This window comes from Halichoerus grypus, chromosome 3, assembly GCF_964656455.1.
Source record: "Halichoerus grypus chromosome 3, mHalGry1.hap1.1, whole genome shotgun sequence".
NCBI lineage: Eukaryota > Metazoa > Chordata > Mammalia > Carnivora > Phocidae > Halichoerus > Halichoerus grypus.
In genome coordinates, this window is record NC_135714.1 from 51,317,487 (window position 1) to 51,336,110 (window position 18,624).

An 18,624-nucleotide genomic window follows, 5' to 3' on the forward strand; every position below is an offset into this window, starting at 1 on the left:
TAGAAAAATGATTTGATTGAACAAGCACAAAATTATTCTTTCAAGTTGTTAGGATAGTTTACAAATGTTCACTTCCAACTATTAGATTATATAATGGAAATTTCAACCAACTGTTCCTGGGACAAATAACATATCAGCTTATCTGGGATCATAAGTGGTACACAAAGAAGTTGTCATCTCAGTTTGATCATGAGGAATAGATGTGAATTAGACAGAAGATTGTGACAGAACACTCCAGGCACAAGAATCAAAATTTAACTAAACTCAAAGAATGGAAATTACAATATTTTGGGGGGAGCTGGTGAGTAATATAGAATGTTAAAAGTGGAGTAATAAAGGGTAAAAAATAAACCAAAGTATGTGAATCAGACTACACAAGTCAATATAGAGTTGAAGAATGAAGAGTTAGAGACAATTAAGTTTTTCAAGACTTCTGCTGCCTCTAAAAGAAAGGCTTTCTAGGAAACTCAAATTTTATCTTACCCATAGACTGTCATCCCCATTCTATACTGGATTCCCCCCAAATCACTGTACCTAAATTGATCTGATTAAACAAAACAATGAACACTATCCCACTTAATACCTGGGGTACTTATTGTATTTTTTTGTGCTTCTTAGCTGCATCTACTGATCTTTCCCTTCTCACTCAAATATTTCTTCTTAGGTTTCTGTGAGGAAGGAGTTACCATATTTCTTCTGTATCTCTGGAAACTTCTCATTTTCCTCTTCAATCCCCCCTTTATTTAAGATCTGTACATATTGGACTTCCTCAGGCCTCTATTATTGGTTCTTTTCTTTCCTCATTCATTATATTGTTCTTTTAAATTTTATCTTCCATACTACAATGGCTGCAAGAATCACCTATACATTTGTAATCCCCAAGTCGACATATTTAAACATGACCACTTTCCTGAGTTCTAGATCCTCATACCCAAATGTCTACAGGTTATCTCTTTTTGGATATTTCACAAAGACCTCCAACTTAAAAAGAACAAAACTGAGTTCTTGCTTCCTACCACTTCTCTACTTGTCTGTACCAAAAACAAGAAAGGAAACAATTCCACACCTGAAACTAATATTACACCGTATGTTAACTAACTGGAATTTAAATAAAAACTTGAAAAAGAAAACAAACAAACACCAACAAAAATGAGTCAGTAAATTATACCATTCTCAGGATCTCAGTTGCTCAAATAGCAATTCAACATCATACTTTCATCCTCCCTGGCTCTTATTTTTTACAAGCAAACAAGTCCTGTTCTTTCTATCTCCTGTGTCTGTCATATCCTCCTATTTCTCTTCCATCGTATTCACTGTCTGAGCCACACATAAACATCATTCCTCCAGGGAGATTCTCCTGTTTCACAGATTATCTCCCTTTGTTTACCACCTCAAATTACCTTGTTTCCTCTAACTGTGTAGATATCTTTGCAGTTAACATTACTTGTACAGTGTTTGGTTTCCACAGGAAATAATTGAATCTATGAGAATATGAATCACAACTGGTCGAGTTAATGCATTATCTCGAACACATAATAGAAAACTAGACAAATGTCTTAACAAATACCTATTGAATTAATAAATGGTTGATTGTGACACTATAAGACATCAAAATATAGAACTGGAGAACCACTGAATCTGGTAAATTTCAACTCTTCTCTTTCGAGATGCATCCTCCAAAACTTACTCATCTATGTTGACCTTCTAAAAGAGTATCATTGCATCTCATATATTACAGGAGATAAAATGACATCTTCTTTATAGCTTCACTATAAGCAAAAACAGTTTTCTTACATGGTGATATATTTGGAAAATAGAAAAATGTAGACATAATTTAATTGAATACACATAATCGTTTATATTTGTTTTATAAATGTTATTCATGAATAGTTTTCTAGAGTATATTCTTTTTTCTCTACATATTGATGGGCAATGCTTATATATCCATTGACGTCTTTCATGGTATATCATGGTATAGGTACCCAATGCATATTATTTGGAGTATGAAAATTAGATATAGCATGCTAGAAACTGATGTTAAAAAGATGGCCCCCATGACCGTACTTCCTAATTCTAATGCTTCCTAATCATTTCTGAAAGGAACCATAATGACTGTCATGAAAAATGACGAAATTCTTACAGTTATAATAGAAAGGTATTAATTTAATTATTTTTCCATGTCAGTGGAATAATAATATTACTGATATACTGCCACTATCTAAAATGCAGCATTCATTTACAGAAAACCAATCATGTGATGGACACACTGCTATATTTTTCATATTTACATGAATATAAAAGCCCTAGATAATCCTGGAAGATAGATATTTACTGTATTTTGATTTGGTATTTATTCTACTTATAAAAGCAAGAATTAGAGTAGTTAAGTAACATGTTAGGATGATAAAACATTAATAATTTGCACATCTCAAATGCAGACACAAATGTCTGACTTCTGTGCATAAACCATTGCACCACATGGCCTCTCATGGCATTATGTATTTGTTAAATATAGCTGGTTCACTTTTTCTGAGAGAACTCTAAGTCAGGGCAGATGATACTAAAATATATTAAGTTCAAAGTACACTGATTCTTTTGAAATTAGAATTTCATGCTGTATTATGGAATTTCCTAGTATATCCAAAAAGAGGAGTGGACATTGAGGCTCCTCTGGGCTCATAGAAAATGATTATGTTAATTACCTCTTTGGGGAGGAATTGTTCATCTCAATTCCTTAATTTTTAAGGATATAAACATTTTGAGCATATCTGCTGCTTAATTTATTATTAAAGATACTTCAAAGATATTTTTAATTTCTAGGTTTGAATATTAATGCTATTTTATGTCTGTACATAAAAAATAGAAACAAAGCTTTGGAAACTTCTTTCATATCAAATGGAAGGGAAATAGACATTCTTCAAAAATAGCACCTCTAGGGGCGCCTGGGTGGCTCAGTTGTTAAGCGTCTGCCTTTGGCTCAGGTCAAGATCTCAGGGTCCTGGTATCGAGCCCCACATCGGGCTCTCTGCTCAGCGGGAAGCCTGCTTCTCCCTCTCCCACTCCCCCTGCTTGTGTTCCCTCTCTCGCTGTGTCTCTCTCTGTCAAATTAAAAAAAAAAAAAAATAGCTCCTCTAACAAAACAGATGAACACAGGGGAAAGAAAAAACAGAAAGAGAGGGAGGCAAATCATAAATGAGACTCTTAACTATCGAGAACAAACTGAGGGTTGCTGGAGGGGAGGTTGTGGAGGATGGGTTAAATGGGTGATGGATATTAAGGAGGGCACTTGTGATGAGCACTGGGTGTTATATGTAAGTGCTGATTCACGAATTCTACTTCTGAAACAAATATTACACTATATGTTAACTAAATAAATTTAAATAAAAACTTGAAATATTAATAAAAGAAGATGGCGAATGAAAGATGCAAAAAAAATAAATAAATAAAATAGCATCTCTGTCCTGAAACATTTTTTCTGTATCAGAAGTCAGATTCAGATGTTCTGTACCAATCATGAAATTAAAGAGAACATGAGAATTTGGGCTAGTGAAAATCACTGGTATCTGTCAAGTGGTAGTGTATAGTAGTTAAGAGCAAAGCCCAGAACATATATTGGCCAGTGCAAAACTTGGTTCTAATTCACACTAAGTTCTTCATTTCAAGTCTCTATGCCACTGTTCTTCCTTTATAAATGGACGAATAGTAATACTTAAATCCTTTTTACAGTAAATGATAATAAAGGGCATAGATATTGGATTATGTCCAAAGACAAAGTAAAAACAGTCAAATTGATATTAAAATTCTGTTCTGTGTGAATTCAAAGTTCATAAGCTTCAAGTATATCATGCTCACAATAAGAAATAGGAGGAAGGAGATTGAGGTGGAAGGAAGAAAACAGGGGAGAAAGAGGTGAATGGTAGAGGAGGAAAAGAAGAAGAAGAAAAAAGAAGAGAAGGAGGAGGAGGAAGGAAAGGAATGAAAGAAAAATAAGATATTGCCATTTGTATACACATGAAATTCTAAAAACTGCCATGAGGATATTTTAAGACAGATGTCATTCTTATTTTACAAATGAACAAATTGAGGCATATATATGCTTAATTGCATGCTGCCCAAGGTAAAATATTAAGTGACAATATTAGAAATTAAGAATTCTCAAAATTTCTAACTAAAGTATTAAAAGTGCAATTTTTATTCATTCTGACTACCCTATAATTCTCTCTAGTATTTTCTGGTAAAAACTGATATTTTTACCATTAGAAGGATTGGAAAATTACTGGGTGTTTTCTTTTATTTATAAGTGTCTTTCTTTAACATACAATGTTTTATTAGCTTCAGGTGTACAATATAGTAATTCAACAATTCCATATATCACCCAGTGCTCATCACAATAAGTGCACTCCTATAAGTAGTCTTTAAAATGCTTTTTAAAGTTTTGACATAGAGCAAATAAAATAATAGGAGAAAGAGGGCTCTTGAGGTCAAGTTCCTTGGAGAACAGATTAAAAAAAAAAGAATGGGAAGATATTGGAAACATTTATCAATCTTAGCTTTTAGAGTTCTTGCTGTGCTCTTGAATCATCAGTATATCACTAGATAAGCTTCTGACATTTTACAAAAAAGAAGTGAGACAGGGATAGTGAGCAACTGAAAATAACACACTGTTAAAGTTTAAAAATTATTTTTCATATATTTTTATGTTACAATAAAACAAGAATGATATTTACATTTTAAGTTAGCTCTCCATCTAACCATCCTTGATTAGTCATATTATTTTAATCACATATGAGATATAACTAAATTAGTTGAATAACTATCCCCATCTTCATTGTCTGCCTTATGAAAAACTTACTAGCTTTTTAAAATCAGAACATGACTGTCAGTAAATTATACACTAATACAAAGTTAAATATTATACAGCTTTTTTGGGAGCAAACCAGGAAGAATTTCAGCATTTAGTGAAATGGTTTAATCAAATGTCTTTTTCTGCGAATATATTTTTTCAATAATAATTTGATTTAGAGAATAGTAAAAAGTACTTTCAAATATCCTACTCCTTCATCCCAAAACTATCAGTGCTAAACATGAGTGCATTGTCAAATTTACACATTTCTTGAATAGGCATCATTTATTCAATACATGTTGGTTAAACACCTTTTTTGTATGTGTTTGTTAAGTATTTTCTTTGTGACAGCCACTGTTCTAAATGTTGGAGAAACAGGAATGAAAAAAAAAAAGAAACAAAACAGATCCCAGATTTTGTGAAGCTGGCATACCAGGAGTATGCCAAATAATAAACAAAATGAAAAGGAAGAATAAACAGTATGTTAGATGGTATTAAGTAGTAGTAAAGAAATAGAACAGGAAAGGGTAATAGAGAATACTGGCAGATTTTACAACTTAAAAACAAGTAGTTAGCAAAAGCCCCCAAAGAAAAAGTGACAATTAAGTAGACCTAAAGAAGACACTGACTAATTTTATGTAGGAAATGCTATTATCTGACATGGTATAACAGGCTAGTCCTGGTTGCTATGTAAGGAATATACTGAAGGTGCTAAGAACAGAAGTAGAGGAAAGATTTAAGAGTGCTAGCAGTAGAGGTGGGGAAAATTTGTCAGTTTGGATATATTTGAAAGTATCACTGAGAAGATGGAAGGTATGTGGAGTGTGAGATTAAGATATGAGTTATGACGTCTCTAAGTGTTTGGCTTGAGGTATTTGAAGGACGTAGTTGCCACTTATTGACTTGGGAAACTCTGTGATAAAATCTGGGGGTGAGACCAAATGCTCAGTTTTAGATATACTAAGTTTGAGATGCCTAGTAAACATCCATATAGATGGATGGGTAGTACATAAATAGATACATAGATAGATGCATTGGTAAATACATACACAGTTACATACATAGATGTATACATACATATATAAATCAATTTTCAGTTCAGGAAAAAAGGAGAAGCTAAAAGTCATCAATAGATAATATTCAAAGCTATGGGACACAATGAGTAAAGATGGGGAGAAGTTCTGATGATTGAGTTAATGACAATCCATACCTACTTAAATCAGATGATGAAGCAGCAGCAAGAGGAAAGGGAGAAGCAATGGAGTGAGTTTTTACAATATGTGTCTATTATCCTGAAACACACATCGTGGAAGTTTTTTAAGAAGGAGGACGTGCTTATCCAGCAAATGTTGCTGTACACTAAAATAAAGTGTGAGAATTGACCTTTGGATTTAGCGAGGAATTTACCACTGCCTCACTGGTGATCTTGGCAAGTTCAAACTCTGACAAGTTAGGGAGGTAAATGCTTGAATGGAGTAGGTTTAGGATAGAATGAGAAGAGAGAAATGTGGATAGACAATATGAACAGGATGAAAGTAATCAGAGAAATGGGGCAGAAGCTGGAGAAGATAGTGAAGGCAAGAGGTTTTGGTTTGTTTATTTAGGATGTGTGTGTATGTGTGTGTGTGTATGACGTTAAGTAAAAGAACATGATTCAGTATATCTTCTTTAACCCCAGGAATTCTCTCAATGCTTTGTTTCATGAATGTCTTTAGTAGATACCTTGTCCATTTTGAAATTTAAATTATAGTATCTAGATACAAACTAAATTTCTACTAGAGGTCAGCATGTATTACTAAAATACATACATTCCGGGGAATGTATTCCGGCCACATAAATGAGGGGTACTACCTTGTTCAATTCTTGGTAGTCTTTGGTCATCCACCATAAATCATGTGGCTTTTTTTTTTTTTTTTTTTTAAAGATTTTATTTATTTATTTGACAGAGAGAGACACAGCGAGAGAGGGAACACAAGCAGGGGGAGTGGGAGAAGGAGAAGCAGGCTTCCCGCGGAGCAGAGAGCCCGATGCGGGGCTCGATCCCAGGACGCTGGGATCATGACCTGAGCCGAAGGCAGACGCTTAACGACTGAGCCACCCAGGTGCCCCTCATGTGGCTTTTTTACTGGCCACATCAGGCCATGGAAAACACTGTAGGTGAGGCATGAAATATCCACTTAGTACAATTTTTGGATAGTTTCTCCTATTTCCTTATGCTCTCCAGTCAATTCATATTGTTTGAAAGTTACCACTCTTCGGGGCGCCTGGGTGGCTCAGTCGTTAAGTGTCTGCCTTCAGCTCGGGTCACGATCCCAAGGTCCTGGGATCGAGCCCCGCATCCGGCTCCCTGCTCAGCGAGAAGCCTGCTTCTCCCTCCCCCACTCCCTCTGCTTGTGTTCCCTCTCTCGCTGTGTCTCCCTCTGTCAAATAAATAAATAAAATCTTAAAAAAAAAACCAAATCATAAATATTAAAAATAAAATAAAATACATACATTCCACTCAAGGCATTTGAATATTTGAATATGTATATCTAACCTAAGCATTATAACAATTCACGTCAATGGACAATTATCAAGAAGTCAAATTTAAACTCTGTGCCAGTATCACAAAGCTCATCACTTATTTTTTTCTTGAATATTTATGTGCATTAACTTTATCTCTCCAAATGATTATTAAAACTAAGAAAAATATAACTTATCTGTATTGTATTCAAGGCACCATGCTAAGCATGTTACATATATTATTCCTACTTTTCAGTCTAAGCTTACAAAATAGATTTTATTAACCTATTTTCTAAATAAGGTGGTGTTGATCAGCAATCCAGCAACTTGCCTGAGCCTTGATAAATATGATTGATGCAGCAGGGATTCGGTCCAGATATACTTAGTTCCAAAGTACACGACCTTTAACTTTTACTACTTTATAACACAGTACTTACTGAAAGACAGGGACTCAGTCATAAGCAACACTTACTTAGTATACTGAGTAAAGCTAAGTACAACGAAACGCACTTAACATGACCTTACTGCTAATATAGCTGTTACTTTGTCTAAGAAAAACAGTATCTTGAACAACAAACAAAATCAATCTTTGTCATGTTTACAGATTTGAACTTTTAAGAGTCATGAAGCAAAAAAATGTACATTAATCCAGATTTTTTTCTTTTAAATGTCTTTCATTATCGAGACAGTTTATCAAATTACAAAATGAAAACGAGACAAAACAAAATCCAGTTCTCCTGACAAGTCAAACACTTCTATGTTGTAAGTTGCACATCATACAGTGTCATTGCGCAATAAAGGCTGGTGTGGAATCCAAAAGTAATCCCCTCGTTGGCTTGCTGAGTTTCCCCAAAGGTTTGCCACTGGAGATGCGATTACCAGGACTATTCAAATGCAAGCAAAATTTCTGAACCGAAATTCTTAAGCCAAATCCTTATCTCTAAAGAATGCTGGCTTTCTGCATGCTTAATTTTTTGTGTGTGCAATTTAAGTAATAACTGAAAAATGTAGGCCTCCATGTTTTACCTTTAAATACAATCTCAATATCAAAATTTAAATGTATGGGAAAAATAATTTGCAGCCCATTAGCAGGTTCTCATTACTCTAAGGTGGATTTTGCATCAAGGTTTAGACACATTATCAGAAAGGACACAAAACCCAGTCTCATTTTAGAATCTTGGTTTTTGGGAATCCTTGACCAGTTTAATATCCATCCCATTCATTACCTTATTTATTTTCATTTAGTTGTAATTTTCTTACAAGTTTTAAATTTTCAAAAGTGACATTATGCAAACATCAGCAACTTCTGGATATTTTTTGTTTTATCTTATTCCTGTATGATATAAAAAAAATCCAAAAACTTTATTGGGATACTAAAATAGAAGGAAATTATAACATGCATGAAATTCATAAGTTAAAATTCTGTTATTAGTAATACATATTCATCATTTATATATGATTCTAGTATAGAAAAAGAATGTGACTTGGAATTGCATAGACATAGTTTTGAATCTCTTGCATTCCACTTACGACCTGTATGAACTTGTAAAAGTTCTTTGTCTTTTATTTCCATCTGTAAATAAAAGTTAGTGTCACCCAACTAATAGGTTGGTCATAGTGTTATAATTACTAAGTAAGAAAGTACATATGATCTTCTGCAATTAAAAGCAGTAAACAGTTTTGTCTCTTTCCCTGTTATCTAAAATCATATGTATATTTAAATGAAATCAGTGATTGAATTTATTTTTAGAACAATAGCAAAAAACTTATTAACGTGTCTTTATAGCAAAATAAATGAAGACATATTATTTTTAAAAATATCAATCTTTCACAATAAATTCAATTACTAGTGACTTTTCAAACTTATGAAAAACTGAAAATGTTTTAAATATTAAATACACATATGTATATCCATGATGTATGCGTATATTTATGTGTTAATTTTCTAACCTAGGAAGTATGTATTTTATCTTTCCTGAGTGAAACATCTGTGATATGAATATAAAAGTGTAACATATTCAGCAAGACTGATTTTTAGGAATTTAAACGTGGTAATTTTGAAATAAGTAAACTTTTCATAAAAAGTGAGATGTTTATTTTTCAAGACAATTAACTCTAAATAATTTTTAAATAACTAGACTTTATCATATATGCTAAACATAATTTTTTAGTAAATGTAGCACCTTTTGCTTGCTATTTTCTCTGAACACTAATAAACTCTATGCTAATTTGAATATGTAATGAAGTACATGGAGAGAAAAACCTAGAGAAATTTTGTTACCTAGGCTGAGAAGTTGAGCACTGGACATTTTACCTCTGGACAATGGTCAACGTTAACAAGAAAAACCAGAACCTAATAATTATTAGCTACCATTTAAACTGACTATGAAAGACACAATAAATATCTTCCACTGAAACAATATATGAAGTATCTATCCTACTATTCATAAAACTAACATTAAAAGCCAAGAATATATTTTGATACAACCTTGTAAACATTAAATCGAGTGAACAATAATCTTCGGGGCAGGTAAGAGAAATTTAATGAATGAAGATAACTTACCTTATCCACAATACATATCTGCTTTCTTGTTTGAGCATCAAGTATTTCAATCTCAAAGTGCGCAGTTTTTGAATGTTTAACTACTGGAGCTGATTTTAGAGGGCCTGCTGAGAGCACAAGTTGCGACAAACACTGAAAGTTTCTCAAGTCATTCTTCAGCATGGACCGTGTAACTCCTCGGGAAAATATTTCTCTCTTGCGTTCCGAAGCAAGGGACTTGTGCCTTTTGAACATTGTGTGAACTAGCAGGAGAATCTGTCATGACAACAGAAGACACTTGCAAGTATGTTGCCTTGCACCAGTTTAAATACTGCTGGTGAACCCGGGAAAGGTCAAGTGCCATGCCTTTCCAAGAGTTCAGTTTTATTTAGCAGGCTTGAAAACAATGACTGATCTATTTCTATATATAACAAGCTATTGTAAATTGCGGCAGTGTAGAGGATTACTTTACCAGCATTCCAATTATTTCTTGCTTTCCCCTTTTATCTCTGCTTTTTAATATGGTCACTAATATCTGAAATTCCAAAAGAGTAGAAAGAGATTTTATTATCTTTGAGTTCTGTATGCACTAATCTTCAAGTACATATGTTATTATTCACACATTCACATTTAGATGTATTTAAAATTAGCATAGAGCTATCTTATAGATAAATTTAAAAACACCTAGTGCATTATTACATAACAAAATTTTTTATAAATACTGCCTAAGATAAAGATTTGTGGCATGTTTTAAATACATATAAATAAATGTAAATATATAAACAAATATATGTTTAATATATAAATATAAAACATGCTACATATAATATAATGTAATATAAATAATATATATTATATATACAAATGTGTATATATATATGATACAAATGGATGAATTCTTCACTTTGTACAGGGAATAGAAAGATGGCAAGTCATCCATGAGATTGGAATATGTACAAAGCCATTTTATAACTTGAGGAAAAAGAAGTAAATTTCATTTTAACATTTCTACACATTACATTTATTGGAAAATATTTGAATTTATGTACGAAATTAGAACTAACCACCACATTAACCACAACATTAAACTATGGCAAATTGAAATAATCGCAAAATTAACAATGAAAAATGTTAAACAACCTGTAAAAAAGACGCCAAGTACTCAGATACGGGTATATCTGGTAAAGGAACAACTGAGGGATGCCTGGGTGGCTCAATCAGTTAAGTGTCGGCCTTCGGCTCAGGTCATGATACCAGGGCCCTGGGATGGAGTCCCACATTGGGCTCTTTGCTCAGCAGGGAGCCTGCTTCTCGCTTGGCCTGCTGCTCCCCCTGCTTGGCTGTCTCTCTCTCTCTCTCTTTCTCTCTCTCTCTCTCTGTCAAATAAATAAATAAAATCTTAAAAAGAAAAAAAGAAACAACTGAAAACTATCCAAAACATATTGTCACTGATTCAAAGGGATATTACATGAAAGTATTCTGAGATGTCATTTTTAATGATGACATGAAAAGCAAAATGGTTAAAATTATAGAGGGTTGTGGGGCGCCTGGGTGGCTCAGTCCATTAAGCAACTGAGTTGAGCTCAGCTCAGGTCTTGATCTCAGGGTGGTGAGTTCAAACCCCATATTGTGGAGCCCACTTAAAATAATAATAATAATAATTATAGAGGGGTGAATCTTTATATCTATATGAGGCTAAAATTTACTTTTATAATTAAAAAGTAATGTAGTGATTTTTAATTTTGATCAAACATTATTCAGTAGAGATCCACTTACACATGTTCAGTTATCATTTCATCCTCTAGACAACCATTATACTCAATATTTAATATTTTGAAAACATAGAAGACAGGAATATATATGTCTATGTATGTGTGCATTTGTGTGTGCATGTATTTACACACACACACACACACACGTGTTGTGCAATTTCATCACCGCAGTTGTACAGGACTCCGAACTCACAAAATGAACCATCCTTAACATCTCCCTTTCTCCGACACCTCGGTTCTCATCCATCGGAAATCCAGAACACAGTCTTCTCACCACCCCGTGCCACCTTCAAAACATCAGTCTCATCTGTATTGCTTTTCCAAACTAGTCCCCTGTGTCAATACTGGTCAATCTAGTATCATTTTAATACAGCAGCTAGAGTGATCAGGGTCTATGCTAAAGCAGATAATGCAATAATCTGCTCAGCACACGGCAGAGGCTTCCTATTTTATGGAACGAAAAAGCTAAAGTTCTCTGCAAAGGTCTATAGGGTCTGCATCATCAGCACTTTGTTATATCACTGATCTCATCCCTTAAACTATCTACAGCGCCTACAACAGTGTCTGGTACACAGTAGGTGCCCAAAAAACATATATATTAAATAAATAAATAAACAATCAGTAAATGTATCTTGGAGGTATAGGCAGAATGGTGTGATGTTAATAGAATGCTCAGGTAAACTATTGTCTTATATTAAAATGACATAAACACAACCTGGATGTCTCTTCAAATATAGTTTCTATTTAAAAAAAAAAATAGTCTAAAGGACATAGGAGCCAAATTGAATGTAGCTCCCATTGACAAAGCTGGAATAATTCCAGTAAGAAAATAAATACTGATGATAATAGAATCTAACTCAAAAAATATTATAAACATCCATGAGTCCATACTTTTATGAATAAATGATTAAATAATAAATAAATAAATAAATAAATAAATAAATGGGCATAAGGGATGATTTTCCTTACGCAAGAATTCCAAATAGTATATATGGATACTCTGATTCTGAGTGTGGGTTTCACTTAGTGACACACTTGCAAAAAATAATTAAGGGAAAACGGAAACTCTATAGAGGAAAAACAGGCAGCAGACAGCATTTTAAGAGAGGCCAAGTTGAATATCATCCTGAAAAGTCATGTTGATATCATGTACTCACAGATACCATGAGATGAAGATGCTTCACTCCTGGAGTATTCTACCAAAAGTTCATTTCCTCAGTCTAACCATGAGAAAACATCAGACAAACACAAACTGAGAAACAGTACTTAATGCTCTTCAAAACTGTCAAACATTTGAAAAATAAGGAAAAATTGAGAGACTGTAACAGATCAAAAGAGAATTTATGGTAACATGACTAAAAAATGCAATGGCATCCAAATTGTTTCCTGGAACAGAAAAAGAAATTAGTGGAAAAAACGGTGAAAAGATAATAACGTGTGTAATTTAATTAATAGTGTTGTGCCAATGACAATTTCTGAATTTTGATAAATATACCATGGTTATACAAGATGTTAAAATTAGGGGAAGCTGGGTAAAAAGTACACAAAAAATCCTCTGTACCTCCTTTTCAATGTTTTTTGTAGAACTATTCCAAAATGCAAAGCATAAAATAAACACACACCTGCACCAACATATAAAATAAGGAATGGAGAAAGAGAAAAAAATGGAAATTAAAAGCATTTTAAAAAGCAAACTTTCAGGTTTTCATCTGTGTCAATCACACAACTTAAAAATTTGGGTAAAGAATAAAAATAAAATCCTTAAAAAAATAAAATAGAAAAAATTTACAAAAAGATGCAGTGTCAAAAAAGTATCTTTATTCTAATTGCATTTATTTATAATAAAGTATGAAGGATGGGGGTTAAGATATTATTGTTCTTTTTTTTAAGATTTTATTTATTTATTTGACAGAGAGAGACACAGCGAGAGAGGGAACATAAGCAGGGGGGAGTGGGAGAGGGAGAAGCGGGTTTCCCGCTGAGGGGAGAGCCCGATGCGGGGCTCGATCCCAGGACTCTGGGATCATGACCTGAGCCGAAGGCAGACGCTTAACGACTGAGCCATCCAGGTGCCCCTATTGTTCTTTTTTAAAATTTTTTTTATTTATTGATTTGAGAGAGAGAGAGCACAAAAGCAGGGGGGAGGGTCAGAGGAAGAGGGAGAAACAGATTCCCAGCTAAGCAGGGAGCCAATGCAGGGCTCAATCCCAGGATCCCGGGATCATGATTTGAGCTGCATGCAGACATTTAACCAAGTAAGCCACCCAGGTGCCCCAAGATACTATTTTTCTTTACCCTCATATTTTTCATTTATTTTTGACAGAAAGTTATCCACTTCAGTTCATTTTCTATTTGAAGTACCATTTCTTCTTAGATTATTTTAAATAATTAATAGATATATAATATTTTTTAAAGCTGTTCTAGTTTACAGAACAAAAATACATAATTGAATGCACAGTGTTTCCACATACTCTCTTCCTCCCCCATGACATAAATCTTTAATTAGTAACATCTTGCATTAGTGTGGAATTTTTGTTAAGACAACTAATATTGGCAGGTATTTATTAATTAAAGTCCATAGTTTGTTTTAGAGTTTAGTCTTTGTGTTTTACAGTTCTTTGAGTTTTGACAAATGTAAAAAGCCATGTATCCACCTTGATAGTGTCACACAGAATAGTTTCACTGACCTGAAAATGTCCTGTGCTCCAACTTCCCCACTGTTCCCCCCACTCCAAACCCCTGGCAATGACTCATCTTTTTGCTGTCTTCTTTCTCCACCATATCATTAGTTGAAATCATATAGTATGTAGTATTTTCAGCGTGGCTTCTTTCATTTAGCGGTATGCTTTTAAGTTTCCTCCATGCTTTTTCATAGCTTGAGATCTGTCTCTCTCGTGTGTGTGTGTGTGTGTGTGTGTGAATAATACCTTTAGTGTAAGGATATATCATAATTAATGTATTCATTTATTTATTGAAGGATATCTTGGTTGCTGCTGTAAACATTCATGTTCAGGTTTTTGTGTGAATATAATTTTCAAATTATTGGGGTAGATAAGTAGGAGTGTGATTGCTGGATTGAATGGTAGACCTATATTTAGCTTTGTAAGAAACTATCACACTGCCTTCCAAAGTGGTTGTACCATTTTGCCTCCCCACCAGCAATAAATGGGAGTTCCTCTTATTCCACATCCTTATCAGAATTTGGTGTTGTCAGTAGATTTTGGCCATTTTAATTGATGTGGCATGGGATCTCATTGTTTTAATGTGCAATTTTCTAATGACAAATGATGTGAAACATTTTTTGGAGCATCTTTTCTTGTGCTTATTTGCCATCTGTATATCTTCCCTGGTGAGGTGTCTGTTCAGATCTTTTGTCCATTTTGTAATTTTTTTTTCTTATTGTTGAGTTTTAAGAGTTCTTTGTATAATTTAGACGTAAGTCTTTTATCAGATATGTGTTTTTCCAAGTATCTTCCTCCAGTCTGTGGCTTGTCTTCTCATTCTCTTAATATTACCTTTTGCTGAGCAAACGTTTTTAATTTCAGTGAGGCTCAACTTACCTTTTTTTTTCATTCATGGATCATGTTTTTGATGTTGTATCTAAAAAGTCATCACCAAACCAAAGATAACCCAGATTTTCTCTTATATTATCTTCTAGAAATTGTATGGTTTTGCATTTTACATTTAGGTCTATGATCTATTTTGTGTTAATTTATGTGAAGAAAAATTTTTTTTTGCCAGTAAATTTATTCCAACAGTTACTTTTTTATTCAAATTTTTATTTAAATTCTAGTTAGTTAACATATAGTGTAATATTGGTTTCAGGAGTAGAATTTAGTGATTTATCACTTACATATAATACCCAGTGCTCAACACAATAAGTGCCCACCTTAACAGCCATCACCCATGTAGCCCATCTCCCTCCCCCTCCCACCTTCCATCCTTAGTTTGTTCTCTATAGTTAAGAGTCTCTTATGGTTTGCTTCCTCTATCTCTCTCTTTCTCCCCTTCCCCTATGTTCATCTGTTTTGTTTCTTAAATTCTACATATGAGTGAAATCATATGCTCTTTGTCTTTCTCTTACGGACTTATTTTGCTTAGCGTAATTATGTGAAAGATTTAAGGTCTATGTATAGATTTGTTTTCTTTCTGCATGTTGGTGCTTAGTTGTACTAGTAGCATTTGTTGAATAGACTACTTTTTTCTCCATTGAATTGCCTATAATTGGTAGATTATATTTGTGTGGGTCTATTTCAGGACTCTATTCTATTCCATTGTTCTATCTGTCTATTCTTTTGCCAACATCACATTGTCTTTATTACTGTAGCTTTATAGTAAGTCTTAATGTTGAGTAGTGTCAGTCATCCAACTTTGTTCTTCAGTATTGTAAGGGCTCTTCTGGCTTTTGTGTGTCTTGGTTCAGTTTTTATCATAGATACTCCATTTGTTTCCAAAATTGCATTGTATATTCTCTAAATCATAGTCTGTCATATTTGAGTATCTGCATGTTTACAAAGGATTTTCTCATAAGATCATAGGATTGGAAATTTGCAAAACTGATATACCTTTGCTCTGAATCAATGGCAAAAATGCAAAACAGGAAGGGATCTTATGCCCATCAGTGGATAAATGATTGTTACTCCTTCCTCTAGAGAGTAGTTCAATTCTCTATATTTAACATTTGTTGTCAATAGACTAGTCAAACAATGGAAATTGTAGTCATCTATACATGTTTGTGACATTTAACCAAGAACAGTGTCACCCACCTAAGTTTCACGACGCAGAGATCAGATCCGGTTTTATCCATCACTCTACCTTTAAGGCATAGTATAATTCCTGGTATATAGTAAGTACTCAACATTTTTTGTTGAATAAACAAATAATAGTATAAATGAAGTTTTTCCCTCTAAACTGGGACATTAATTAATGGTATCACAATAAAGTAGTCACTGGAGTTTAAGAACATCTTTGATAGTAGGAAGGTCCTCATGATAAAACTATGCTTTATATCAGTACTACATGTCACCTGAGCAAATCCTGGAAGACACTAAACCCAAGATTAGGTCGGTGAAAAAGAAAAGTATAGGAAGCAAAAGACAAACCACTTGTCCTGGACATTTTTAGTCAATACTTATGGGAAAATATTATATATTAGTAACAAATAATTGGAGTTTAAGAAGTTAAGGCATGAGGAGAATGTCAAAATATACATCAAGGTACACAATTCTTGGACCAAGGCACAAGCAACGTGTGTCTAGGAAGTAACATTGTTTAGTAGAAATAGTATGGGCTCAAGAAGTACTTGTAATTAAATCATTATGGGATCTCAAGGTTTCCATTATCTTCACACATTGATAACATTATAAGTTTCATGAAATGTTTATGAAATCAAATAGGACAATGCATATGAAGTACAGAGAAGTTTCTGAAAAATAGAAGGCATTCAATATATACTCACAAGAGTCTCATGCTCTACTGACTGAGCTAGCCGGGCACTCCCAATATATACTTACAATGCACTTTCTCAGTGTTGGTCTCCAAAATCAGATTTATGTCTCCCCAAATGAGATCTATGCCTTTCTTCACCCCATCACCCTACTCAAGCATTCAAATTATTTCTGTTCTCTACCTTTCTAAACCTGAATAGTTATACTACTATGAAATTAAATTTATTCATAATAACCACAGTGACAGGCAGTGTTCTAACCTAGTTCCATTGACTCCCCAAAATATCTTCCTCTGTGAAGTTTATATGGTCTTATTTTTTCTCCAATTTTCCCAATTTTAGTGATATCAATGAACTATGAAATGGGCTCTGAATCAGCAGGCTAAAAGCAGCTAGGAAAGACCTTAGTAATACAAAAATAAATTATTTTCTGAGTCCCCAGAGGATATGAACTTTCCCAAAATAATATTTTATATCCTGATCTATTATACAAGCTTCTGAAAGTCCTGAAACTACTAAGTGGTTAAAATCACTGATGTTACCATTTCAACTAATACGTAATAATTGAAAAAATATATATATAATAACTGAAAAACTATTTTGGTCACATGAAATAAACCACTCTTAATAGAAGTAAAGGGACAGAAGAGAAAAAGCAGATGTTCTTATTATGATGAAGCTTCCATTTTACATTTTTGATCAACAGATTAGGATAGTTGAACTGAAAAAATTATCAATAAAAAAATAATGGCAAATGCATCAGTTCAAATTACAGATAAATCATAGTTGCTCTATTCAAAAAGACAGTGTAGCTGAAACATATGGGAAAGAGCTCTGGTATTAAAGAAAGAGATGTAGGTTCTTATTCTTACTCTGCCAATGTGTTCTGTGTGATATTGGATAAACTGGGTAACCTCTCTTAATAGTAGTTATAACATTCATGAAATGACTACATTCTCAACATGATCTTGAATGACCCCTGTAACTATGATTTCCATGTTTTATTTATTATTTATTTATTTATTTATCTTTTTTTAAGTTTTTATTTAAATTCCAGTATGTAAGTGATGAATCACTAAATTCTACACCTGAAATTAATACTACATTTTAGCCAAGTAATATTTAAAAGTTTGTTTCCTGTTTAAAATCAGCCATAACAAAGAAGTAGAAATAAAATCTGCATCCTCACAGATTTTAATCCTTCCCTCACAAGGTTGTTGGACAGTTAAGTAATGTTTGTAAAAATGTACTGTGAAATCTGTGACACTATTATTAATTAATAAATCAGACTGGAGTGAAAATATCTGCTCTTTACCAAGACTTTGATGAAATTAATGGTTTATTGAAAGGCATATCCATTCGACTGAGATTTAATCTTTTTTAAAGAAAATTGAGTAAAACATAGTCTTATCTTGCGTGTCTAAGGTTCAAGGTTTTTTGTAAAGTTAAAATTTCCATGGAAAAGGAAAATGAAAAGGAGGGACAGAACTCCATTTCATAGTTTCAAGCCGACCATGCA

At 33.4% G+C, this 18,624-nt stretch overlaps 1 protein-coding gene across 1 annotated transcript in view; it reads right to left on the reverse strand.

Annotated features, from left to right (window-relative positions):
* TECRL (trans-2,3-enoyl-CoA reductase like) overlaps positions 1 to 10,142 on the reverse strand; it is a 113,791-nt gene extending 103,649 nt beyond the window's left edge. Inside the window, exon 1 of the mRNA XM_078068182.1 lies at positions 9,909 to 10,142. Within this exon, the coding sequence (XP_077924308.1) occupies positions 9,909 to 10,142 (234 nt within the window). The remainder of the gene's footprint in view (positions 1 to 9,908) is intronic.
* Between the last annotated feature and the right edge of the window lie 8,482 nt (positions 10,143 to 18,624).